This window comes from Falco rusticolus, chromosome 14 (genome assembly GCF_015220075.1).
Source record: "Falco rusticolus isolate bFalRus1 chromosome 14, bFalRus1.pri, whole genome shotgun sequence".
In the NCBI taxonomy this organism is placed as follows: Eukaryota; Metazoa; Chordata; class Aves; order Falconiformes; family Falconidae; genus Falco; species Falco rusticolus.
Genome location: NC_051200.1, coordinates 8,741,700 through 8,769,547, shown reverse-complemented (window position 1 = coordinate 8,769,547; position 27,848 = coordinate 8,741,700). Strand labels below are relative to the sequence as shown.

The following is a 27,848-nucleotide window of genomic DNA, read 5'->3' as shown; positions in this document are numbered from 1 at the left end:
TTTTAATGCCAACATAGCTCATCCCTTCAGGACTGGGGGAATAAGCTGTGTGCCTATACCAGAACAACTGAACCTAGGCTTGTACTGGAACAGTTATGGATTCTAGTGGAATAATATGGCTTTAACCAAAATAGTAAGATCTATAAAAAACCAAAATAGTATGGACCAATCTTTGCTGGTATTATTAAAATGATACGCTCTGTTATCACTTCAGTTCCAAATCTCTGTTAAGGAGGTCAGGCAGGTACAAAAGCTGTATTTATTTGTTTTGCCCTGGATGATGCCCTTCTGTCAGGCCAAACTTTGCTCACCTAAGGCCACGCTCTGCTCGACGTGCTGCACATTGTCCCGCTCCAGCGGTGACCCTGTGCCCGCAGGCACAGCCGCAGCCAGCGGGCTCGTGGGCCTCCGCTCTGCCATGCCTCCCTGTTCCGCTGCCCACACTGAGACTGTTTCTCTTTTTTCCTTCTTTCTCTGCTCCTTTTGGTGCATACAGGACTGTGTAGCACAGTGTGACTTCTCGCCCTGTGGCCTGTGTGCTGAACGACCAGTGCCCCTGTGCAGAAGCCCTGCAAAAGCCCCTTTCTTCTTGCTCCAGTCCCACCGGAGCCCAGGTTTAGGTGAGGTTGGGGGGTGGCGCGGCATCGGCAGGCGCTCTGCACGCAGCTGGGCTTGCTGGCTGCACATCTGCTCGGCCGCAGAAGCACCACGTTCAGTCAAACCACAGAGGTGTGTGCAATGAATGAGAGACTTTGACCTACTTCATATTCCATTATTGGCTTTGGCCTTGTCTACATGGGGAGATTACACCAATTTAGTTTAAGTCTGTTTTTAAAGTGATTTGATTAACCTGATGTGACCTTATGTAAGGACGTTCTTATTTTGGTTCGAATGAGCTTATTTGGGTTCAACCAAAACCTGCATTTAGTCAATTTACACAGAACTGAAATTAGCCATGCCTACACTGAAAGGAGAACTCATGTCCCTAAATAATGACACAACTTTCTCATGAAAGCAGAACCTTCTTTAGAATCTGGAACAGAGTGTAATTACTAACAAATCTGCAGAAGACTGAAAGCTATTCATAGTGAAGTTGGTTTTTTTGTAAAAAAAAAAAAACACAACCAACAAACCAACCCACAGCAAAAAACAAAGACAAGCAAAACTTAAATAGTGAGACAAATGAAGAAGTACCAGTAATCCAAGTCCTGGAATACTGAACGCGGTTGCACAGGGCTTGCACGGCTCACAACAGGGCTCTCCCATGGCACTGCAGCTACAGAAGAGGAGAAGCATTTGTGTCCTGTACGCAGAGTCCTTAGACAGTGAAAAAATAAAAAAAGGTGATGCAGGGAGCTATAGGCCTGCTGGTTTGAATGCATAGCGCACAGTGTCTCATGGCCTATCTTGTAGGAAAGAATAATTAGACATGGAAATAATGAGGAAGCAGGCTAAATTACAACAAGATTTTATCAAAGATGGATTGTGCTAGACTAATCTAACATCTTTTTTTGTGTAACAGGTTATTTAGGTGGGGTAAGGCAGGAATGTAGTTTATCTGAAGCCAAGCATTTGATACCGTGCCCCACAGGACATTGCTGCTTCATAGGAAGATGGTGGTTCAATATGAGAATTGAAAGGTGGAAAAGAAGCTGGCTGAGGAAAAGGTGCGACAGTTGCATGCAAATAAAGTTGTCTGAATGGAGAGAGGCATTCAAAGAAAGTCATCAGGATGGAGAGAGATTAGTGCTGTTGCTCCCATGGGACCTGGCTTGCGCCTGTTGAAGGGAGCCGCTTTGACCTGTGGGCTCGGTCTGGGGGTGTGCCCAGGAGCTGTGCGGGATGACACCACCTCGGGAGGTATTGCCAATATGCAGGAGGATCAGATTATCATATGAAAGGAATTTAGATGACTTTGTTGATCGGAGTGATAGAAATAAAATGACATTTAATAATGCTGATTGCAAAGTCATGCAAAGTTTTAAGCGTGGAGACCAGTAACAAGAATTTCCAGTGTGAAACAGGAGCTCGTCAGCTGTCCATGACAGAAGGGAGAGATGAGGATGCACTGGCTGGTCAGGAGATACAAGTGAGCAAGCAGTGAGCTATGATGTCCTTAGATATCAGAGGAAGAGAATATGAGGGATTCAGGGAAGTGTGATTTTATCATTGTACAAATCGCCACGCAGAGTATCGGTACAAGAGCTTTCCGTTGCTCGTGGAGTAGCCCATTGGGATTTTGCATACCTCTAGACAGCCCAGTGAAGACAATGCTAAATTACAAAGCAGGCAGGCTAGAGATGTGGTTACACAAATGGACCGTCTGTTGTACCAAGCGAGGTTAAAAAGTGTAATTTGTTTCGCTCTGGCCAGTTGAACAAATGAAGGGACAGGTTACAGTAGGTCTTTTTATACATAGTTGGGACTAAATAGGAAGAAGGCAGAACAACCAAGTCAAAAGATAGCATCTGCACAAGATCAAATTGGCTAAGTTGGTCATGAATAAATTTGGCTGGGAAATTAGAAGAAAGCTTCTAGCTACCTAAGGACTGAAGTTGTGTAATAGTCTTTCAATTAGGGTAGTTTTGAGATAGATCTTGATAATCTTATGAAAGAGATTATACAATTAAATTAGGGAGTTCCTGGAGATAGGAAATTAAGTTTGCAGAGTTAGTCCTTTGGTCTTCAGTATAGTCTTATTTTTAATGTAAAGTTGAAAGGAGAATGGACTTGGTTTTGTTTGCACTATTAACTGCATGCATCAAGGCTTCTGCTGTTTTCTTGGCAGCCAAGGCAAGAATGAATTTTCCCTGTTGCTGCAGATTTGTATCTCTTTCCCCCCCATTTTGCCTTCCTCTCAAGCACTAGATGTTGAAAGTGTGCAGAGCAAAGTCTCCTTGTAGCATTAGACGGGCACAATTGCCTGTGGTTTTTTCTGGCATGCTCCCTGGTTTAACCTGTTCATAAGATTTGGGGCCAGAGAGGCATTTTTCCTTCAGGTTGTGTTGCCAGTAACCGTATTGTACTTTATGGTGTATTTTCTGGGATCTGTTGCTAGCATTGTTTAATGTGCTTTGTGTGGATACAAGGACAGGCAGTGATCTTCACCTGCCCTTTTCTGTGTCACAACACAGTTTAGTCTTTTCTGCTTCTCATGTGTATCATAAGTTTGTTGTATGGTATGAAGATGTGTTCTGTGGCTCCTGGTGCATCTCGGCAGGTTGAAGGGGTGTTGGGAAACAGCCATTAATAGTGTTGTTTTCTGAGACTGGAGTGTTTCCCTTTCTACCTGATATTCCTAAAACAAGTTGAAAAGCTGCACATAAAGTCAGCTCTGCTCTGTTGCTGATCAGAGTAAAATTCCATAAAATGTGAGGGATAACCTCTAGAAGAAAGAATTGCTTGCTGATCATTAGTGATCGATTAGTAATTTTAAAAACACATTCAACTTTCCTATACCAAAATTGTATCTTGTGCATCTTATTACAAGAAAGAGAGAAGGAAAAAAAATGCAGAAAGCAAGCAGGCAGGCAAGAAGGAAAACAGCTTGACTTAGCCTGAAGCAGAGATCACCTACCTGCTAAGCTGCCTGTAAAGAGAAATTGAAATATGGAAAAATGACAGTGCAGATGAGGATAATACTGAGATGGCAGAAGAGGAAGTGTGTTAACCAAACTCCACGGAGCTGTTGAAGTGCATTGAATCATCCGACTGTGCCTTGCATTCTTAAGCAAACACAATTGTACAATTGATTAATTTGTCGACACTTCTTTAGTGCATAACACTATGGTAACCAAGAGACTTGCTAAACATTGTCACAGAGAACGCTGAAATATATCTTCTCTTTGGAAGGAGGGAGGGAGATGGAGCAAGACGTTGGAGCCCTAACTTTGGAGGACTGATACACAGACACAAACACACACGAGCGCACCCGTGAGCAGTTGGGAATGGCCTCCTGTTGGTGGTAGAAGATGACACAGGATGGTTTGCTGGCCATGTTCATGTACTGGATGTGATTGAAGAGGTGACGCTGGCTAACAACTGCCTTGAACACCAGTGCCACGTGACCTTTGCGGAGCAGACAGACAACTGTGGCACCCTCCCGCTGGGTCACTAACACCCAGGGGTCCCGAGCAGGCAGGGAGAGCAAAGGGCTTGGTCTTCCCTGCACCACTGCTCCCGTGGCCTGGAGGGCTGTGCCACCCCGCACGTCACCCTCCATCAGCTGCCGGGACCTCGGTCCTGCTGGGCTGCTTCTCCGGGACCTGTTACACGGAACAGAAGTGTGTGGAGTCCTGCACCGAGTGCCCTAGGCTTGGCTGGTGGCGGTGCTGCAGGGGCAGCTGCCAGCCGCCCTGCTCTGCGCCCTGGCCCCCCACGATTAGTGTTCCCTCTCACCTCTGTGTTATCTATAAGTCAGTGTGAGGTGCTTTGTTGGGTGCCAGCTACAGGCAGATGGATTAATTGGCTGATGGATAAACACAAAGATATTTGTCGGTGTGTTTATTCTTGTTTACAAACTGCCCAATCTTAGGCAAGATATTCGAGTATGTAGCAATGGCAGGAATCATATCCATTAAAATGCTAATCACCTCTCTTGCTTCATCTGTTCAGCCCACAAACACATGCGTACGCACTTGCTTCAAAGAAATTACTAAGGTTTGTTTGTTCTCTCCTGGGCTCAGCCTACTTCTAATCTTGTTTTAACTCACAGCGCAGTGTGGTGCACTGCTTCACGACAATGAAGTTTTGACCATAAGCAACATACAAAGTAAGCCATTATTTGTAGAAATAAACGAACAATAGATGAGGTGATAATAGCTCCCGTTGCCATTAATTATTTTGCATAGATATGGCAGCATCATAGGAAGATTTTCAAGCAAATGCAGAGGCTTTGCCTGAAGGGGTTGAGACAAACCCCTGGCCCTGATGAAGGCAAAGGTTGAATTTCCATCAGCTTCTGTGCAGTGAGGACCTCTCTCAGAGTATCTGAAGAGAAAAATAAGTGTCCCTGGGAGTCAGCCCTTGGGTTTAGGCTGTTTAAGGCTCTGCTGTGCAAACTGCAAGTAACTTTATGTACAGAGGAGGATGCTGAGCGTTTGGTCCCCTGTTGGCTTGTCCCAGCAAACGCAGCAATTAGAGAGGCTGTAATAACTGGGGAAGGTCACACCCCTAGCTGAGGAAGTTTGACCATAAACCTGTTTGTCTTGTCTCTGAGTGCAATGTACACTGGCACGGTTTACAGTAAATTAAAAATGTTCACTCTGGTCAAGCTGTTTCCAATGCAATTTTATTAAGTGGTGTATTAAGCGTGTGTGTTAGTGAGTTGTGTGCGGCAAAAAGGCGGAACTTCGGTTGGCTCCGCTACTGATGTATATTTTAAAGATGAGTATCAACAGTTTGCTTTTTCTCTCAAATAGAATAATTGGAATGGTTTCATTTTGGGGCAAGCTTTTAATGGAAGGGGCACAGTGGGAAGTATTAATAACATAAACTCTTTCTGCTAATCTTAACACCTACATTTCCTATTTAATCTTGCTTATTGAAAGAGCCCTGTCATTAGTGGAGACAATGTGTCAACTCAGAAAAAATGAGTTTATTTTCTTGCCGTGAGCTCTGGGGTTGGCCTCCCGTATGGCAGCAGTGATGTGGAGCTGTGTAATTGCAGAGGGAGTATACGTTGGTCCCTGGGTGCCAGTCCTGGGACAGACAATTCTCATTGCTCATTCTGCTGGAGCGTGGACTTCTATGCAGCTAAATCACTTTCTTATCTGGGGCATCTTCACATCTCTCGGGACTTGGCTCTTCAGCTGCAAGACCTCCTGGTATCTATGTCTCACCGGGCCCAGAGCAGAAGTCGGTTATTCGGGCAATTATTGCACAGCTCAGGAACTCTTGCTGAAAATATTGTTGTATGGGAAAATTGTCTTCAACTCTATTTTGCTGCTTTCTGGAAATAATTCAGAGTTTGGAAGGAGAGGTCCCCAAATAACATTGTTAAAATAGGAGAGTGTATATGATTCTGCAGTAGTGCTAGTATACTGTCTGGAAAGGGCAATGATCCATTGCTTCAAATGGGAGAAGAATAAAGGCAATGGACTAAAATTGCCACTAAACTATCTGGGAAGAAATGAGGCTGAAACACAACTTTGTCTTATCCAGGGCATGTGTTTCAAATCTGGAGCTGAATTCCTTATTTTGTTAAAAAGGTGACTAGTAGAGCTGTCAAGATCTGGAGTGTTAGGCTGATTAGTTTGTTGTTAGTAGGCTGTTGTGAATAGAGCAGAATCTCTGTTTCCACTTGAGATATGGAAAAAAGACTAAAACAAGGAAGAACAACTTCTGTGTTTTGATTATTTTTAAATTTTTTTGAGGAAAACATATGAATATTAAGAAGTGATCCAGCTGGAATAGCATCTTTCTTAAAAACTGCCCTTAGAGATAGTGTATTATATTAACATGAATTTGATTGCACGGTAAGTAAAATTTTATAAATATAAACCATCATCTTATTTCAAAAGCTGCAGTGCCAAGGAAACTATTCTGGGATTTTCTAATATAGTCCAGTTTGAATTGTTTGAATAAGAAGAGATATCAGTGAATAAATCAGATAATGAGCTGCTTTACATAGGAGCATATGATACATTTATGATGTATCGAAGTCCTAAGAGAGATGAATTGTCAATTTAATCTTCTTTGGATTGTATTTGAAATCTACTTTTATGAGGTATTCCTGACTGTTCCAGAGATTACTGTTCAGACACTTATATAGACTTCATTTATATTAGATTTGTGGCTCTACAAGGTCCTCTGCAGGCAAATGTTCATTTTCTTCAGTTGTTTTTATTTGGTTCCTTGACCTTGTAGTAAAAATTTTAGTGATTATAGGTTTTGCCAAAAGTTTTCTTCTGACCTAGCTGCCCGTGTCAGAACTTGGGAAGCGCAGGTACTTCAGTGGACGCACCTTACCAGGAGGAGCAGCAGTACAGATCATCTCTTCTGTCATCAGCATTTTTGACACAACATTGTTGGCCTGAGAGGGATGAAGATCTCTCCCTTGCTCTATGCAGAAATGAAGGGTATGAAGTTTGGAGCCATTGCTTCTTTTCCTGCTTTTTTCTAAGTTCTTTGATAAGTTTCCTGTGGAAAAGAGGATTGCTGGATGAATGAAATCAGATTAAGTGAAAGTTAGAATTCTCTCTCTGTTTCTAGCGGTGCATTGGCGTTGACTGTGCATAAAGCAACTATTTTTTCTGCAAAAATGTGGAATTTATTTTTGTGTCTTTCCTGACACAATCGTCATGCTTTATTAGGGAATCATCTCAGTCAGCTTTACTAGCAGCTGATTTTCCTTCCAGCCTTGCAACACTTGCAGCAGTTTCAATCAAAGAGCCCTGATGGGGAAATGTTGCTGAAGGTTGACATGCAATGTCGGAGTCTGGCGAAGCAGGAATGCTGCTCTGCATAGAGAAAGCAAACATCTGTGAGATATTAAAAACTTCTGACAGGGACAGGAAGATAATTCTCCAGATAATTCTGCGTCATGCTTTGCTCTACCTTCTGTCTCCTGCCAGGCTTCCTAAGTCCTAGGTCATAAGGTTAGAGAAAATTGTGAGTTGGTTGTGTCATCCTTCACCTGTAGATACAGAACTTCCCAGTTGCAGTCCATCGCCACCAGACCCAGCTAGCCTGTCATCACCCTCCTATTAAGGATGGCTGTTTCTAACGCATTAACATTCATGTCAGGTCTAGATATGGATCAGCACAGGCTTAAATCATTGTCAGGAACAGATGTGAGATACCTAATCAGTTATTTCCTAAGGAAAATGAGTTTGATTGCATGAATAGTTGTAAATATTTCATTCAGCAATTCAGCTACTACAGCAATGGTAAACAAGCTTCTAAGGCTGAAGAGAAGCATTTTGTAGTACTGTACTTGATTTCTTATTCATTTAAACTTTAATGTAGAAAAAAACCAGCTTAGGTACATCAGATTACTTTTTGTGACAGCATTGATCATAACCAGGGGCTCACTTTGAAAAGAGCCAAACATGCTTAACCCTAATAAACACGACCAGCTCCATCCTAGTTCACAACATGCAGCATTTTCCGCAGGATGAGCACGAAGCTGCAGGTTTTGCCACTGGGACAGGATCATGGCACAGGAATTAATTTTGGCCTCAGCAGGAAGATGACAACCTGAGCACCAAAACGTCTGTCCTCTGCCTCGGTTTTGCACCTACCCACCCGACGCCAAGCCCGGGTGGTGAGTGTGGTCCTTGGCTGGGAGCTGAGCCAGGACTAGGTGCTCTGTATCCCTGTCGTGCACTTGCCATGAGATAACTGCTGGCTCTTGGAAACGTTGGCTGTGCATAAGCAATAATTAGAGGAATGGCTTTCCTTTCTTGTATGTTTTGCGCTTCTCACTGGTTGAGAACAAAACTAAGCTAAATTGGAATAAACTTTAACGTTTAATCAGGATGGGTGTAATACTAATTTCAGGGATGTAGGAATTTTACTGCTCATCTTTTGCAGAAAGGCTGATGAGAGGATGAAAAGGAAGGGGGAAGTTAGCTTTTTCTCTCTGCCTAATTGAATGTTTTCCCTGCTTGAGTTTTGGCTTAACTATTGTATGGTTTGCTTGTGATTTTTAGGAGGCATGCACAAAAGCCGTGCATGAAAGGAGGAGGTTGGGAGTGCAGATGATATTTGCCTCTTGAACACAGTGTGAAATTCTGAGGAAACTGGGACTGCCAGCTAAAGGTCATGGGCATTTTTAACTTCTGCTGCTGGCTTCATACTACTGCGTAGATGTTTGTCAGGGATCTTGCTGGCCTTGGTGGTATTACATAGTCAGATTATCACAGAAACAAGCTCCCTTTGTACCCGTTCGTTTTTTATGCATGTACATTACAGTATGGTTCTTTCCATCGACTGGTTTTAATGTGTATTTTCTTGGTCAGCCTAATTTTGTTGTGTTAAATACAGTATGGACATTGTTGGTATATAGGTTTATGGTTTTAGGTGCTTTGGTCAGGAAAGCCCCAGGTAATAAATCCGTGTTTATTCTAATTCTGGAAAGCACAAATCCCACTGTTTTCACCCAAGAGTTACATAGATGGCTCAGAAAAGAAGCATGTGTCATTGGACCTGGCTAAATGAAGGGCCAAGCTCTTCAGTGCTCTTTTGAGTCTGTCCCAGGTGAGCTGCGATCTCACACTGCAGCCCTTTCAGCTGCTCTGGTCTCTTACTTGAAAAGCAGGGCCCGCAGATATCTATAGGTACAGCCTGCTGGCCTCAGCCACACAGGCAGCACTGCTCAGAGGATGGCAGTAGCCATTGCTGCTGCTGTTAACTTAGTCAAGGAGAGTTATCCTTCGAGAGAGATGGACCCGTGTATTTAATTTACTGGTGTGTTGGAGTCTTGATTTTGACTCACACTAGGAGGATTCTTAGTACCAGGCCACTGCAGATAGGAAATAAAGCATATTTTAAAATGTTCTGCATGCTTGTGCAAATGTAATCCTCAGACAGCATTTAGGTGTCCAGAAAAAAAAAAAAAAGTCCTTAATTTCAGGGTTACCCAGCCTGTGGGACATGACCAGTTCTGTGTCCTGCGTCCTTCCTCTGCTGTCAGCGAGAAATCCCTGCCGGTCCGCGCTGCAGTGGGTGACGAGGGACCGTGTGTTCTGCACCACTGGGCAGAGGGGCTAAAGAGACCACAGCCTCTTTGAGGGCATGGTAGCAGAAGTGTTGCTGTTTGATCCTTTCCCCCAAGCTTCTGTGTTTACTCAAATCTTTTCTTTGCATGAGTGTTATCTGGGAGGGACACATCTTTTCCGGTCTTAAATAGTTAAAAAAGAAAAGAAAAGAAAAACCAACCTCAAAGAGAATCCCCAAAGCAAGTGGACATTCAGTTGTGCTGAGTCACATTCTGTTATTGTGGCTGATTATCCAGCCAGCCATGCAAATAAACTGCAAGGGGAAAAAAAGTATGTGTGTGAATATCTCACCTACGACAGAATGAGGCCTTGGGTCTTTGTGCATAATATGTGTAACAATAACAACCTAGCATGAAAGTGTTACAGTGACTGACACATTTGCAGTCTAAAAAAGATAAGAAAGTAATAAGAGCGAGAGAGATCTGTGGATGTTTATCTTCTCTTTTCTTCTTTCTGAAGGAAAGTTTTGCTTTCTCATTATATTTCTGGTGCGTATCAGCGGCACCATGCAGGATGATGAATATGATTGCAGTTAATTGTTTAAATATTCTTTTATTCCTGAAGCTTTCAAAACAAATAACTGTCTTTTGAGTAGCTGGTTGAGAACTGATGTGGGCAAGATAGTCTAAAAGAGAATATTGAATGTGAAGTTAAAAGTGCCTCGGAGAAGACAGAGAGAAGTAGCAGGGGGTGTGTTTTAAAGAAAGAAAGAAAAACCGGTTTTATTGTTAACAATACCAGTAACATAAGTGGCAGCAGTTCTTCTTGAAAAAAATTTGTAAGCTTCAGTAGTTCAAATCCATCCTTGGTATAACAGTGATGGAATTACACGGGGGTCAACATCTTTTCTGGTGTCTGAGTCTTGTAGTGTTACTTAATGCAAATACTATGTTGCTTGACTTTGTCCAAAATGCATTTGCTGACTATATTTATCATCTGCCTTCTCCATAGTAAACAAGAAGAGACATCTGTGGAGAAGGTCTGGTAGCCACAGAAAATATTTTGCATCATGGCGTCTAACTCATTATGAGCTATTCTCAGCTCAAAGAGCTGTTCTTTAGGACAGCTGAAACACGAATGTGTATTTGGTGTTTGGGACCCTTTGCAACTGTATTATGTACTTGTAGCGCAGGAAGTAAAACACTGGGTGGAAAAGTGCCACTTCAAGACAACTGTGAGTGATTTTGGGAATTCTGAGTAATGAGATGAGTTTTCTCAAAGTAATGTCGAAGTCTAGCCCTTAGTCACACACTTGAAACAAGTGGGCTCAGACCTTATGAAAGGTGTTTACTTATTCAGCTTTAAGGCACAGGCCAAGAAATAACTTGATCGGATTAGCCAAGTTTGAATAGGAACAGCAGCAAATAGAATCAAATGAGTGTGAACAATGCTGCTGGGCTCTCTATTAGAAAAATATCTGCCAGCTGCCGTTGTAGAGTATAATCCTGCAAGATGCTGACGCCTCCGGTTCTCGTTGCCTGAGGGAGCTGGACCAGGGCACTTCAGGCGTGCGGCTCCCATTACTTACCTTAGTCAAACAATGGTTTTTCTCTGAAATCCTTTTCCCTGTTATATAAAGGCTGGTTCTTTTCTACCTCCTCTTCCTTGAAAGGCTCTTGACGCTTACAGGGACTGAGTGCGTGGCTGGTTATTCTCAGCTGCAAGATTACAGAGATGGCAGCGGTAAGGTCAGTGGGGCATGAACACAGCTCAGCTGGAGAGCAGATGTGAGCAGATCGTTTAAGGAAAGCAGCTGAAATTCTCAGAGCCAAATGGGGATAAGACAAATTTCGAAATGTAAGGGCTTTGTTTAAATTCCTTTTGACTTATGCGCACATTATACCTGGAATGCTTCGGAATTAAACACACCGAGAGGGTAAAGTTGTTTCTCATGCTTCAACTTGGGAGCATGAAGCCAAAGATGTAAAATGAGGTCAGTTAGCTCAGCTGCAGTGAATCCTTTGATATTCGTTTAATGGATAAGTAGATAAAACTCTAAGTAAGCTTGCATGGGAGACTTTGAATTTTAACTACTAAAGCTCTTTATAATTTTCTCACAGGTCCTTTTATGTAGATGGGACATGAGGAAGCAATTCCTTACCAAGAGGGTGGTCAAACACTGAACAGGCTTCCTAGAGTGGTGGTCGATGCCCCAAGCCTGTCAGCGTTTTGGATAATGTCCTTAATAACATGCTTTAACTTTTGGTCTGCCCTGAGGACAAGGTGATCGTCGTAGGTCCGTTCCAACTGAAATATTCTATTCTGTGGGGCAGTTGAACTGTTCGGACAGCTAGTGCTGTTCCACTTCTGCTGCAATGCCGCTGCAGGTCTCCTCAACCTGTTTTCTCATTTCTTCTGTCTCTGAACCTGAGGTGAGAGGTGGGCTGGCTCCAGGAAATTCATCATTTGGGTAGTCTTTGGGTTTGAGATTTGGGCTGAAGTCAAGAAGTTGAACTCTGGTGCTGAATTCTCCTCTGGTATAGGGAGGCTTTCAGTCTGGTTCAGACCTATCTCTAATCCCTTTGTCGTAGTATTTCCTTTTTTCGAATAGCTTCCTTATGTATTGAGTTCCAGAAATTCCAGGCTGGTGATACACATGGGAAACAGATTGCAACAGAGAGCAGATTAAATTACTCAGGTTTAGGATTACTGTGGCAGAACATTTTTTTCTTGGTGTTGTTTGAAAAGGGAGAAGAATCTTCCTTTTTTTTTATTTATAAGGAGTTTGAGATCAAATGACTCTGAGCTGCCCTTTCGTTGGTTGGTCAGTGATCACTTGAAGAAAAAGTAACAAACTGGTTTTTTTTCTCCCCTCCTTCGTTTGAAAATCAGTTCCTACCAGTGCTGCGTATTTAAAGAAGTTCTAAGACTATAGTCTTACACTTCAGGAAGCTTATTTTAGGAGGGAAGACTTGACTGAATGCCAATAGACAGAGCTAATCATCAGGACATTTGGATTCACTTCTTAACTCTGCTGCGTGACCTTGGGTCAATGATTTAGGTCGAGCATTTCCAAAATATGCGTTATTTGTAGGTGCTTATGCTGGGTTTCAGTGTTACTGGAAATTAGGCTGTAACTGCATTTACTGTTTCAAATTCAGCTTCCCAAAACTGGGACACTGGTAAAAAGAGACAGAATTAAAATGTGTGCCCCTGTTTCCTCACTTGTACTACAAGGATGGATGACTGTTCATGGAGCGTGCTGAGGCTTCCCGATGTAAAAGCATTAAAGGAGAGAAAGGGTGGCAGCAAGCTGCTTGCAAAGCGTCAAAAAAGGAGACATTGTTCAGCAGGAATCAAAGGATGCTGAACAAGGTCCAGACTTCCAAGACTTCCCACTTTACCAGCCAAAGGGCTCCCCAGACCGTGCAGAGGACCAAGCGAATCTGAGGAAGCACAGAAGCGACAGAGCCAAGGCTGGCCGGCTGTCTGTAAGTGTCCAGCCCATCCAGCTGCTTTCCCGTGTGCTTCCCAGGAGGTACAGAGGAGCAGCGGAGTTGCTGTTTCTTGGAGGGGGGATCCAGGGATGTAGCGCTGAGTGTGGACGGGGCAGCGCAGCTGCAGCAAGTCGTGTGCTTCCAGGAGGCTCCGATTTGTGTCACATACGGTCAGTCTGTGCCTGCTGGAAAGGGGCAGACCTACCGTGCAGGTGTGGATCAACTATGCTAAACATATGGTCATGCAGTGGGAGAGTCCTGACAGTGTCGGGCTCCTTCTTCATTAAAGGACTAGGGAGCTGGAAGACTCTCCTTGCTTTCATGGATGATGAGAATGTGCATCACTGTCACGGGGGCATCCTGACTCCAAGATTGACTGTGGTCGCTATCGGACTTTGAAGTGAGCTGACACACATCTGTAGGGCAGTGGCCAGGGGAGTACTGTATATAGACAGAAGATGTTCAAGTTTGAGAGAAATCCTCCAGCTCACAAATCGCTCCCACCATCTGCTGATCCTGCCATCTGTGAGCAGATGGACTTTGAAGCCGAGTCATGCACAGCGTTCTTCTCCTCACTGGAGCAGAGCACTTTGGAAGCATGGTCCTGGAGCCACCCAGGACCCACTGCTGACCCCGCTGAAAGCCCCTGCTTTCACAGTGCCAGGCAAGCAGCCCTTGAGCTTTGCATATATTTTTGCATTATGAGTTCAACCTCCAGCAGAAGCAAACATGAATCACAAGTGCTCATCTCCTCATCTGTACCATCCTCAGGCATCTGAAATGCATTTAATATGAGACTGAGAAGAAGAAACAAAGCAAAAAAAGTGTTGTTCCAGGAGAAAAAGAGAAGAGCTAAGGACATGAACTTACTATTGCCTCTTTCAATGAACTGGTAGTTGCTGGGGGTGTTCTCTTGCTGAGAAAACTAGAGGAGAAGGTAGTTAGTTTAATTAGCTAGCTGATTTTCTTTGTTGTCAAGTGATTACATTTATTCTGTGCACAGGGAAAGCACAAGGCTTAAAAGTAGGTACTTTAATGGCACGTAGACTTTACGTAGCTGTCTGCTTGGGATGAGTTTCACCCATAGAAGAGAAGAGGAATTACAAGAGGTATTTCAGGGTAACACATCCAAAAAGACAGCTTTGACATGTTTGTCCTAGTATCTGCATAGTTGCCAAAACAAAACCCGAAGCCGAAAAAGGACCCAGTGACCTCACTTAATGCCATAAATTCAGCTGATGCACGCCGTGTCCTCTCGGTGGGAGTAACGCACAGCACCTCCCAGGGAGAAGCTCCAGCTGGTGATCCCCGAGAAGAGAGCACGGGGCGTCAGGGTGCCCCGCACCCACGTTGTAGGCAGTTCTGCAGCAGGTGCAGAAGCTGATGCTGTCAAGTTAGCAGGGAGTGTTGGTTTCTTTTAAAAAAATGTTCCTAGCTGGTTTGCTCTGATCATGTTGGAACTGTGCTGAATGAAACCCTGAAATTAGCCAGCGTTTCAGCAGTGGGTTTATGATCAGATGCTGCCTGTGTTGTTGAAGCTGCAGATGCAATAGCTTTGGGAGGTTTTTTTAGCCTGTTAAGCCGCCCTTTTCATTGCTGAAATTTATTGGGTTAACCTTCCCACACACACCCCATCCTTTGTGATTTGCCAGAGAAGAGAATATGGTAGAAAGTGGCCTGAGGCATGAAGAGAGGGAGCTCTGCTCACCTTCCCTTTGCATGCACCCAGCAGGAATGGTTACTTAATTTCCAACCTCAGGAGGTGAGCAGTGCAGGAGTCATCCTGAATGTCACGATGGCTTTCCTTGGTAGAAATTGCTCTTGTGGGGTTTTTTTGTTTGTTTTTTGGGTTTTTTTTTTTTGCAAATGGCTCTGAAGTAAAATGTGTTTATTTATATGTGTGTTTATACACTCACCCCCACACACATGCATTTGCACCATCAGGATCAGCCATAAGCAGAAGCAGAGCTTTAAAGAGCACTCATATTTGCTGGAAATTGTGGAGAACATTCTGTTCAAAAGGCTGCTGACTGTTAGATTTCAATATTGCTGCCTTCTCTTTAGCTGTATGTGCCTTTCCTGGAAATAGTCCCATGAAAACACACATCTTGGTTTCTGCTGAAGGATTAACTGTGGACAACTGCCTTTGCTCTCATCCTACACATGGGAAAACTGTTATTATTTGAGGATGATTTGGTTCTGTGTCTGCCTGAATCAGGTGCGTTAAAGAATTGTTTGTAGGTTAAATATCATCACTTCATACTACAAAACACATTTACCTTTCCTGCAGTAACTTAATGGCTACAAATGAATACAGGTATTTATCCAAGACTGCAGAGGAAGTATTATTTGCATATGTGTTTTTTATCCTACCCTGCTTGTGCCAGTAGAAGTACAGTTTGGTACCGCTTAGGGCTGTGAATCAGCAGTTCTGCCTTTTGCCATGTTTTGAGAGTTTTAAGGGGCTATTGGACAAATTGATAGAATTAATTAAATGCATGCCCTTATTGATACAGAAACCCTACAGCCATTTTAAATAATACTCTACAATGTTGTATCTTTACCCTGCAAGGTTCTGTAATTTGCTGGAACAGAACAAACTTGGCCATCTATTTTCTCCAGGATCTGACAAAAATCCTAGAGAACAAAATGTTCCAGTAATCATCATTTCTTTTCAAGTATCTGTTAGTTTTTAATTCTTTCCCCCTTTCTTTGTCAGAAAACAGCATATCCTGGTTTAAAGAAAAACAATAACCAAGCCAAAACCCAAAAAAACCACAACACACCACTTTGTTCCTATCAGTATCTTTCATTTCATTTCTGTGCTGAATCACAGTGTTCTGTTACAGCCTTTTTTTATGGTGTATTGTTTTGTATAATCCATTTTCTTTGGGCACCTCTTAGCTTCTGTCTGAAGCTGTTACCGCTATAATGAATGTAGTCATAAATCTGTCACAGGTAACAAGCTAAATTTAGAGCTCAATAAACCAGGGAAGAGTACGCTGTAGATAAGTGGGCGCATTGAGATGCAATAGTTACAGTGGTGGCACAAACAGTCCGCTTCGGGCAGATTAACAAAAGAGGACACAGAATATTTGGTTCCTTCAGCGATTCACCACTGTTACTCCTGTTCCAGTGAACAAAGATGTGTGAAGATACAGGTACAGTCATGGCGTGTCACCCTGCCTTGACACCCCAGAGTGAAGGGGTGTGTTAGCTGCAGGGATGAGTGTGCTGTGCTGGACCGTTTCCCTTGGCCACCCTGCAGCAGAGACGTAGGGTGAGAGATCTATAGAAGATGGAGCTGCACAGCTCTACCACTGAACTGGGGGGAATCCCAGTTCCTCTGAAGAAGCGAAGGGTCTGGAACTGGAATTAGGAGCTGTCAAGCAGGACAGGACCTGGTGCCTCTGGACCTGGACCGAGGTGGTATGGAAGCCAACCATGTTGAAGACCCCCATCTGATCCCCACCAGCGTGATCCCTAAGGCAGTGTGTCCCTAACCAGAATTTGGCAGTCGTGCATGCCCCAGGCCTGGGCAAGCCAAGAGTTCCCACAATTAAGTGGCTGATAGATTGTCAGTACTGTGATCATTTTTTTTTTTTTTTCTTTCGAGAAGAGGAAAGTGAAGAACATGGAGAAGAAAAAAGCAACAGGAAGATGAAGGCAGATGATAGAAGAAACAAGATGGAGAGAAACCACATTCAAGAAAGATCCAGTTCTCTGAATTGCAAACCAATGGATGTTAAGTAAGGGGGGATAAGCGAAAGAAGAGCAGGAGAGAGTGAAGGACAACAGAAGGCAAGACATGGCAAGGAAAGGAGAGGGTAAAACACAAGCAGAAAAAAAATTAAGCAAGTAGGTCAAGTAACGCAGAGATGCAACTCCTTTGCCACATCTGTTTTAGTCTTTGCATTTCCATGTCGTGCTTTCTCGCTGAGCTGTGAGGCAGCAGCGGCGAGGCAGTGCCCTGTGGGGTACCCGGGCAGAGGTAATGCTGTAGCCGTACAGAGCAGCTGCTGCTGCTATTGCCCGCTCGCTGTAGCCCAGAAATGTTTGTCCCAAAGGTGGGTATGTTTGCCATCGAGCCTGCTCAGTATGAGAGAAGGAGCTTTGCAGCAGAGGGCGGTGGGAGCCGCTGCTGTGGCTCTGCTCCATGCTCGGGGTGGCTGTGCGGGTGGCCGTGCGGCGGGCAGCACAGGACGGGCGGCAGGGCTTCGGTGCTCCGGCACGTGAACGGAGGTGCTGAGCACTTCTGTGCTAAACAGCTGTAACGATGCAGTGGCACTGGTTGGTTTTCCAAATGTCATTTGCATTAGCATCTTGTAATTGAATCAGTAGCGCTTTACTGAAGAGGTTAAATTCTGCCTTTTAAAAATTAAATCATCTGTTTAGCTGTCAGCCACAGTCATGCCCTCCTGTTTCCTCGAGAAGAATGAAACATTGGCATATTGGTATATAAGTCGCATGGCTGGAGGATGCATTAGCTCTCTTATTTATGACTGCATTGTGCCACAAAGTGCTGCCTCTTGTAATTGGGGGCTCTCTGATGAATGCATTGCATGTAAAATCTGTGGAATTATTAGCACAGCACGTTTCCATAATTAAAATATTTCCTACAGTATAGTTTTGAAGACTCTCTAACTGCTGTATGTTACTCAAATGCAAAATCTTATGGAAATTTAAATATGAGCACAACAAAGTTTTGATGCATAGATAATATTTTTAGTTAGACCAGTTGATATATTTAGGAAAAGCAATCAAATTAGATGGGTTCAGGGACCCTTTTTAGGTGACTGATGAAAGCTTTGTTTGTTGCTGATCACAAAGAAATGTGCAGCGTTACCTTCAAAGAGTGATCTTTGCCTTGCCATCAGTGACATAACCAAATAATTAAAATTAAAGCTATAATGATGCATTCATAGGAACTGTTGATTTCAGGGGATAGCCGTTACTAATGTGATGTTCCATTAAGAGTTGTCCAAAGGTAATGTTAATATTTTGATGACTTGCAGCAAAATTGTGAAAAGTTTGCACAGTTTTAGATAGCTCCTGAGGTCAGACAGTTCTGCAAAACAAAGAATTTTTAAAAAATGCCCTCTCCCATTCTTTCTTCAGTAAAAAATGTGCCAGAATATTGCAGATGACATGGAATAGTGCTTTAACTATTAGCTGTGTGTCTGAGAAGTCCATTTGTCTTGTTAAGGCTGTCATACTACATTACCCTTTCTGTAAACCTAGGAACAACTTCAAATGCTGTGATATTTGAAAAGTCTAAATAAAATTTGCCCTTGAAATGCTGTGAGTGTTTTTTGAGACTCCCTGTACAAGGGAAGAAAAAATCTTTTCCCTTTACAGAGGGCATTAAGCAATGATGGATGTGCATTTCTTTGTGAGAAAGCTGATATTGCCTGCTGTAGGTGGGCTGAAAAACAAAGCTAGCAGCACTGACAAGTGTCCTCTCTCTTTACCTGCCCATAGAGTTTAGGATTCCTTCTCTCCAAGTGTTGCAGGAGAGGATTTTCAGGAGGCAATAAATAAATTTTGATCCCCCTGGTTAATACAGTTAAGGTCAAAGAGGTTCTATCTGGAGCTATTTAAAATACTCTTAACATGCAGACATACTGCTGTCAGTAGTGCTAAGTGCCTTATCTTGCTGAGGAGTGTATACAACCCTTATGAAACTATTCTTAAGTATTCTGGTTACTATCTTTAGCTCTGGCTCATAACAAGACAAAAAGCACTTAGCTAAATGTAGTCCTGAAGTGCTTAATCCAGTTAAGAATATTTTGTCCTTAGGTGTCTTCTACTAAGACTTCTTGTAGCTCGCCGTACTGCTGCATCATGCAAAAAGCCTTATCTGTGTATTTGGGCCTCTGAATTCTTTTATGGCCGTTTATTCTGTTAGAGCCTCGAAGTCTGGTGTAGGCTGAGGACATCTCTCACGTTCTTTAGGGGTGTCCTCTTGGGACAGACCGGGGAAGCCTCATTCCTCTGCCCCTGGCAGCTTACATCAGCCGTACTGCTGCGGAATGGGATACCTGCTGCTAGAGACTGGAGAATCCAGGCTTCGTTTCCCAATTTAGACTTGGTGAGCATTAGCTGGGCTGCTGTCTCTAGCCGTGACCCAACAGCTTCTCTCAACCTATGGCTGTTCAGGCTGGCTGGGAGGGCAGCCACACGGACAAGGCAGAAAACCTGTCAGGCTTCCTGGAAGTTTCCAGTTGTTAAACAACCTGTGGGCAAGGCACTGTGAAGGTTTCTGCATAAGGCTTTGCGCTCAAAGCTGAGGGAAAATCCTTCTGTTTGTTTTTGGGTGGGGTTTTTTTTTTCATACTTAAGCCTGTATACAAAAAATGGTTCCTGAAAAATTGTGGTAAATCTGTTTTGTGTATTCACATGCATTCTTTATAATTTAACCCATCACTTAAAAAAAAAAAAGTATCTTTATACCAACTCCGAAATTTTATTTCTCTTTGTATCAATCTCCGAAATGATTACAAGTTAGCAAAACTTCTGTATGGGTCATTCTTCTAGGGGAAAAACAACTGTATGATTTTGATAAAACAGCACTGACTGCTGAGCAGCAGTGACCAAGATAAGCACCTCGGTTCTGTGATAGCTCAATAGGGTAACAAATAAGATCACATGCTCCTTTTGAACCAGGATAATAGCTTGTAACTTGACTAGCGTATGACGACTGTGAGAACAGAAGCATAGCAGGTCCACCATGTTTAAACTTGCTGCGCACGTGTTGTTTTCAGTTGCAGCTTTGCTGAGGGTATTGGGGGTTGCGTGAGATTTTCCCTGGAAGGTCATGTTCCAAACTGAAAATGATCCCTTCATCCCAACTGCACTTTTTACCTGGTTCACTTACCACTGAAACACAGGAGGTGTTTTAGATGTTCCTCTTGTACTTCTGTGGCAGGAGGTCTTGCAGGTAGCATCTATATTACTGTTCATGATGACTGTATCACACTTTCTTTGAGCCGATTTTTTTGAGCAAGTGGACTGACATAATTTCATTTAGCTGCAATGAGCAGGAATTTGGCCCGTTGTCTCGTGTTGCTCACATAATCCTCCCCTGCAGAGCACTCGCACTGTATCAGTGGCTGGGATCTGTGTTGCTTGTGGTGCTTAGCAGCAGCCCCTACCCTGTCCCAGCTACCCTTTCCAACATGCATGCCTGATGGGGGTCTCTTGCAGTGGTTCTTCAGCCACCTTCTTGTGTTTCCTTCCCTTAGAGGTGTTTTCATGAGCTGGAGAAATGAACTCTTGCCAGTCCTTTAGATGGCAAAACTGTGGGGCTGTGTTTGCTCGTTCACCGAGGTTACAAATGTGGAACCCCTGGTAGTGGCCACGAGCTTTTTGCAGTCTCTTGAGCTAATGTTGGAACTCGTGGTAACAGGAGAAACAGCCATGAACCTGGGCTCAAGGTGGGAAGGTGACTTCAAGGGCATTAAAAGCTTGGTAGATTTGGAAGCCCAGCACTTGGCTATTGTTGAAGATATTACTGTCAGTCATGCACAGTCCGGTTGCATCAGGGTCCTTCCTGGGAGTGAGACTCGTCTGAAGCCAAGTGAGTTTCAACAGCGATGGTTTCAGAGAGATTAGCACGGTGGTGTAGGTGTAGTCAGGAGTTCAGGGTGTTCGTTAGTCACCATTTCAGCTGCACACAGAAAGGAGAGGTGTGTGTCCCGTCAGTAGCAAAGCTGAATGGGAGGCTTGAAATCCATCCACAGGTGGGTGGTTGTGGCTTGCGCTGGCTCTAGCTGATCGTGTTCATCTCAAAGGAGGTTTTTGGTTGCAGGATGGGATAGGTGAAGTATGGGTCATACTCGCTGGTTTTCATAGCACGCATGCCAGGTAAACTGTCATACTTTGGAAGGACTCTGGAGTGGCCCCAAGGTAGGAGGGCCATTCCTCCAGCTGGCTGGGCCACAAGGCTTTTTGGACATGAGTGGTCAAGGTGGCTTCCCACCTGCTTCTGTGGCTGCAGGTGGTGCCGACGGAGCCAAGAGCCCTGGAACGTGGTTCGGCTTCTGTTCCCAGAGGCTTTGCTGAGCTTTCACCAGTTATACTTAAGCATATTTCTACTTTATGGTGGTAGACTTTTTCAGCTTGAAGTGATTGCTGCTCTCTAGGCTAAGTCTTGCCTGCAACTGTGTCTTAACTGGATTTGCTTTTCCTTCCAGGATTAATTTTTCTCTGTCTATATTTACATGGTGATAAGAAGTGCTAATCCCACTCCGTCAGTCTGGACTGATGAATCTGAGGAATAGAACAGGTAATTTCTAATTTGGCTTGTAGCTTTCAGTGACTCAAGCAGTGAGAACCACTCCCCCCCCCCCCATGAAGTGCATTCATATTTTGGGACAAAAGAAATCATACAGTTTCTTCTACTCAGGTCACCTGCAGGGAGGGAGACCCTTGTCCCGGAGCAGGAAAGGAAGGGTAAATTTTTGTAGCTTTTACCACGAGCAGCATCTTTGACTTCCTCTTGGTTGTGGGTGGTTTTATTTTGTGTTACTTTTACAGCCACCAAGTTGAGCTTGGAGTAGTCTCAAAGCAGGGAAAAACATTTGGATATACCCTCTGAAAAATGCCCCTTGGGTGCAGGGTGGGGTGGGAGGGTTTTGCCAGTGAAAGTGCTCGCTAGAGGTGGAGGCAGGTTGGTGCTGATGCTGGGGACGGGTGCAGTTACCTCTTTGTTCCTGAGTGGGATGCAACCCAGCAGAGCTGACCCAAGTGAGGCGGTGTGGAATGATGGTAGCTGGCTTGCCTGCACCTGCCTGGCTCCCTGTCCCTCGGGCTTAGCCCTCTGAGTCACAGAAGGCAAGTCACCAGTGAAGGAGTTACCCTCGTGCTGAAGTTTCCATCATTTCAGAGCCTGAGTGTACCGTGTCCTTACTGGGAGTTGTTGCCAACGGCTCTCCTTACCTGTGCTGCAGGAACAGTTGAGGTAAAGACAGCAGCCCACGATGACTGTTCTGTTGCAGGAAGGTGTAGAATTCCAGGAACCCCGGTCACATTCCCCTTTTTTTTTCCCTGGTTACTGCCAGGTGAGGGAGTTTTAACTTGAAGTCTCTTGGATATGACCCCCCACGGCAGGACGCAGCTCGGATGATGTGAGCCCACCAGTGCAAGCAGCAGTCATTGGCTGCAGGATGCTTTGGATAAACCTGTCTGTCGTATCATCTCTTAGATGTCCTGATAGTACCCTGCTGTTGCCTAATACTAATCCTTTGGGGGATTAGCACAGTTTCCTTCTTCCTTCTATGCCCTTCCACTGGGAAAGAAATCTCAGATGCTTTTCAAGCATTGCAATACTTGAAATCAACCAGCAGCCTATTTAATTGCCCAAAACACAACCAGGTGCAGTGCTGCCTGGTACAGGCATCTGAGTCAAATCGGCCCTCACATTTGCAGGGGAGATGCTGATTCCTGTGCAGAGTTCAGTGCTTCAGCAGGGTTCGCCAGGCTGTGGCAGAGGGGAGTGCAGAGGCAGGTTGAGGGGCTGCTGGTTCTTAGCTCTTCCACTCTCAAGTTGCACCTATTGTAGCTCTGTGTTTGGGTCTACAGCAACGGTTTCACTTCTCAAGCCTCAGCAGCTGATGGAACAAGCGAAATACTATGTAACAAGAGTGGAGTTTGGAAAAGGGAAGGTTGAAACATCCAGGAGATCAGAAAGTACAGACCAGTTAGCTCCATTCTGACATCCTCAAGGAAATCAGGGAATATGTCTCAGTAAGTACTCCTCTCTTTTCCTTCCAGAGCCCTGTGTCGTGTAAACGAACTGATGGATGAAGATGAGAAGGACAGGGCAAAGAGGTATGAAGCGATGCACAGAGCACTGAGAGTAATAGCGTTCCTGGGGGAGAATTGTAAATGCTGTGCTGTCCAGTGCTTGAAAAAGTACTTGGGACTACTGCTGTCTGAGGCAAAACCCCCGTGCAATTTACAGGCTGTGTATAGTGGACCACAAACAGTGTAATTAAGCCACCATTTTCAAGCTTCTCGTAGTGTGTTTGACCACCCCTACGATGGGTTAATCAGCTGAGTGGTCCTTAAATGACTTTGTTGTGCCGTCAGAATCTTATGTTATCCCATGGCTATTTATTATCTTGATGCAGGACTCCCGACCTGTGATTTTATTGGCATCATGCAGTGCTGCCCACCTCTGGTAGAGTTCCCCATGAAACTTAGAGAGCAGTCCTGCTTTAGCACAGGTATGGGTTAGTCTCCCTTCAGAGAAGCGTTTGGCTCAGTTCTAATGAGTCATCGTACAGGAGTGCCAAACCAGAGATGGCTGTGAACGTAGATGCTGGATCTGAGAACCTCCAAATGCCAATCTGGATATGAATGGAAATGCTTTCTGCATACCGCGCTCGGTCTAGATCACCGGAAGCATGTATCGTCATGAATACGCTTGTAAAGAAAATTAATTACTGCTGGAAGAGGTTGTATGAAAATAGGGTTATCTCAGATATGAGCATTGGAAAGAACAATTTGGAAGAACCTGAATGGATTTGCTTTCTCCTTTATTATTTTTAATGGAGGGGAAAACCCTAATAAAACATTCTTAAATTGTATTAATGCAAGCTGGAAACTAACCTGTGGTTTCTGCAGTCAGACTCTTTAACATTGCCGGTTTCACAGATCATGGCAGAAGATTTTCAAAACAGATACAAGAGCATGTGCTTGACTTTATTCTGCAGTCAAGTTGTCTCTAAACAGTATTGTCTCTTGAAAAGCTCCTTTTGCAAGTACAAATCAGGGAATAAGGAATCTTTTGCATTTTGACCTTTATGTGTGTGTGGTGTGTGTGCACTAACTGCAAAACAAAACTACATAAAAATGAGATGGGCAAAATGTGAGCATGTAGATGCCAGGACTTCTTTCACTGGAGAAAAAGGACAACCTTTGCCCTGTTGTCAGTGGTTTTGAAACAAAGGGAACTGGCACTGAAATGTACATAAGGATATGGTCTTGCTCAAATGAGCGTAAATTGTGTTTGTTGCCCCCAGGTGTTCCTTGCTGACGGTGAGCTCAGTTCTGCTGCAAGGCTCTGAGCACCAGCAAGGCACTCACACCCAAGCCTGTTCTAAAGGAATGAGTAGTCCCAGCAGAGTTTAGATTCGTACCTTTAAAGTGTTTTGCTGGGGCAGGACCATGTACCTCTCCCTGGGTCGGTTGTTTTACTTAGTGGCATTTATGTTTCTGTCACCCAGGGCATCACGCAACAAATCTGAAAAGAAAAGGAGAGACCAGTTCAATGTCCTCATTAAAGAGCTTTGCACGATGCTGCAGGGCCACGGTCACCCTCTCAAGATGGACAAGTCCACAATACTGCAGAGGACCATTGACTTCTTACAGAAACAGAAAGGTACTGGAGGGTGCTGGGCTGCCCCTGTTGAAGGCCCTGGCTCTGCCATCTGCCCAGCAGCCGGGTTCCACTCAGAAGATGAAAATTGTTTTTCCCAAGCATCTAAGACCTCCGGAGAGGACTTGAGCCGAAGTGAGGGGCAGAATAAGGCACAGCAGTTGGCCTTGGGAAACAAGCTGGGTTTGAATACAGTGCTGATCGCTTAAACGCAGATATGCTTGAAAAGATGCAGCGCTACGTGCTTTTTAATGTAGTGGCTTCACTCCGTGTCCCTCGCTGGCCTCCCCATCCCCTGGCATGTTTACATGCTCTCAGACAGAGCCCGATGGAGGAGATCTGAGGAACAGTACGCACTGGGAAAGCCAGGGGAAAGGGGGCTCTGTGCCCTGTTCCCAGGTCTCCAGGGGTAGGAGGTGGCTGGTGCAGCCTGTCCGGCTGCCTGAGCACTACCATGAGCCTTCCTGAAACAGCTCCAGGGGTGCAGACACCCTCTGCTCACAGTGATGCTCAGCTACTCTGAAATTAGCCCACTGACCTTAATTTTTGGAGGATTTCTTCAGACCACCCAAAATGCCTCTTCTTCCTTTTCTTGATTTCTAGTGCATTTGTGTTGTGATGGGATAGAAAATGACTGTTGCATACAAGAAGGCTTTGTGTGGAGAATGATCTGAGGATGATTCCTCTGAAAGCCTCTTAAAAGAAATCTAGTGTTACTTGAAAATGAAAAAAAAAAATTCAACTAGCATGAGTCATGTTGCTTTTTTGATGTTTTCTCTTTAAGAAATCACAGCACAGACAGAAGCCTGTGAGATTAGACAAGACTGGAAGCCTTCATTTCTTAGCAACGAGGAGTTCACCCAGTTGATGTTAGAGGTAAGAAGAAATTAAAGCTGCATAGATTAGTGAGAAGTAATCAGTTCATTGGAGTAGTTCAGAGATATAGTTCCTTTTCACCTGTCGGTCCCAATGTTAATGATTTCTACTTTGCTGGCACATGTAATACAAACCTGACAGAGACCAGTGTTGTGCTAAATGCTTTGCTGACCCAGAATTAAAAACATGGTTGCTTCCCTTTAAAGATAAACAGCTTTTCATTTAGGAATGAAGACCATTTTGGCCCAGATTTGGCCTGGTGAGAGAGGAAAAAGAGAATTGTCCTCAGAAGAGCCACTAGAGCTAGCAGTTTCAGCAAAAACTTGAAAGGACCTGAAATAAAGCAGAGCAGCTCTCTGCCTCCCACATCCCCCAGCCAGGCAGCGTTTACCTTGCTGCTGCTCAGTCTGCAGTGCTGCACGTGTGATGGGAACGCTGTATCTTTTGCTTGGATTGTCTTTAAGTGCATCCAGGAGAGCAGCTCTGATACTGTCACCTCTAAAATGCTTAGCTGATCAAGAAGCACCCCACGAGCCTACAGTTTTCCTTTCTTATGGACGTGGCTTTGGGTTTGTGCTGCACGCTGCTCTGACGAGGACATCTCCTGCCCTGCGTGGGCAGCCGTTGCTCTTTGCCCCACCAAAATAAGGGTGTATGCTGGGCTGAGCTGGGAGGTGCTGCAGTGTCTTAGTTATTCCTTTTCATCAGGATGTCGTGACTCACCTCCCTGGAAAAGTATGTTCATTTTTTCTGGGAATTTCTCTCACCAAACAAGCTAGTTTGTTCCAGCTGAACCAAAACAAATTCCCCCCTTAGAAGAGTGAGGGGGGGAGGGAGAGAGAGCCCTTTAATAACTGTTGGCTTGCTGGACTATGTTGGGCTGTTGGCCAGCTTACTTAAAATCAGTGTTTTTTTCCAGAGAGGGCTTTTTTTCAGCAAAGTATGACGGTGAGGTGGGGGAGATGGGCAATGCTGCATTGTTGGCTCCCTCCAGAGCTGCAGAGCAGCCTAACCATGCCGTTAGAAGAGCTGGCTTTATGCATGGTGCTGTCTAGAGATTAAACCTCCCAGATCTTGGTAAGTGTTAGAGAAGAATAGGGACAGACACTGGGTCAGTGGTACGAGATGTGAAGAACAGGGAGAACACCCGAAGAGGAAAGCACGTGCTGTGACTTAAAAGGGACAGAGAACTTTGACTCCGGGACAGAGAACTTTGACTCCGGGACAGAAACCGTTGTGAAAAAGAAAGGGGAAACAAAACAGGCTTTAAAATTGTCACAAAACAGGCTTTAAAATTGTTGTGTCAGTAGCCTAACAAATGAGAGCTTTAAGCAGAATAAATAAGGCTTTAAATCTTGTCTGTATTGTCCATAAATTTCTAAAAATACAGCACTGTATATTTTTTCTCTCTCTGCCTATCCATCCATCCACAGTGCTGGGTTTGCCATGATGATATCTAACATCTCCTTACACACCGAATTGGTTAACTATTGTGTAATTCAGAACACATAATGAAGTGACTGAAGTCAGTAGGATTGTGTGGGTGTAGAAATTCTTATCACCACTGTCTTGCTTCATGTTAAATAAACACTCACTGGGTGAAAAATACAAGTCAATTCAATATTAATGAGCAAATAATATAAGAAGAATGTTGAATTAGACAGTATGTGTAATTTTTATTTTTCCACACTGAAGTATCATTTCCATAATTGATATATGTTAGTTTTAGGCTGTTAGAAGAATCACAAAGAATAAATTGGCCGTTTATACTTTAAGTTGGTCCCTTGCATAATTTTTTTTTCTTTTTTTTGCCTGCCTTTCATCGTTAGGCACTAGATGGCTTTCTCATTGCTCTTACCACTGATGGGATTATTATTTATGTATCTGACAGTGTTTCATCTCTGCTCGGACACTTACCGGTAAGTTCTGAGAGTGCAATGTGTTGAAGAATTGTTCCCCTGCCTTAACGCAGGGCTGGGGGTTGGGTTTGACCAGCCAAAGAGGCAACTGACTGTGGGTGGGGGATAAACCAACAAACTGTTAGGGAGTTTCTTAAGCTCTGTCGGGGTCTGTGAGTTAGCTAAAAAATAAACCCTATGCAAAATCACTGTACTCGTAGCTCATCACTTGGCTGCACATCGGAAGGATGGCCTGGGTGGTATTTATCCCACTAGGTATATGGAAAATCTCATGCTTGTGAAATCTGTGCATGCTGAAGCTCTTCTCAGATAATTTAAAGATTATTTCAGGGCTGAATCTATGCTTTTCTAATGACATTGAGTGTTTCTATTTTGAGCTTACGGTCTTCCGTAACAAGTATGTGGCCTCAGAGTTAGCTGTTGGGTGCAGAAATTTCTGCTAGCCCTTCAAAAGCATTTTTTGTTTTTATCTGGTGCCAAGCCTGAGGCACCAGTGATGCTTTATGAGGGC

The 27,848-nt window shown here is 44.1% G+C and overlaps 1 protein-coding gene across 6 annotated transcripts in view; it reads left to right on the top strand.

The window, feature by feature from the left end:
• Positions 1-27,848, top strand: part of PASD1 (PAS domain containing repressor 1) — a 114,216-nt gene that overhangs the window by 59,373 nt on the left and 26,995 nt on the right. For all 6 annotated transcript variants that reach the window (XM_037407684.1, XM_037407687.1, XM_037407685.1 and 3 more), the window contains exons 2-6: positions 21,355-21,446; positions 22,934-22,990; positions 24,391-24,545; positions 25,327-25,418; positions 27,248-27,337. In XM_037407684.1, coding sequence (XP_037263581.1) covers positions 22,959-22,990; positions 24,391-24,545; positions 25,327-25,418; positions 27,248-27,337 — 369 coding nt within the window. In that variant the 5' untranslated portion in view covers positions 21,355-21,446; positions 22,934-22,958. The remainder of the gene's footprint in view (positions 1-21,354; positions 21,447-22,933; positions 22,991-24,390; positions 24,546-25,326; positions 25,419-27,247; positions 27,338-27,848) is intronic.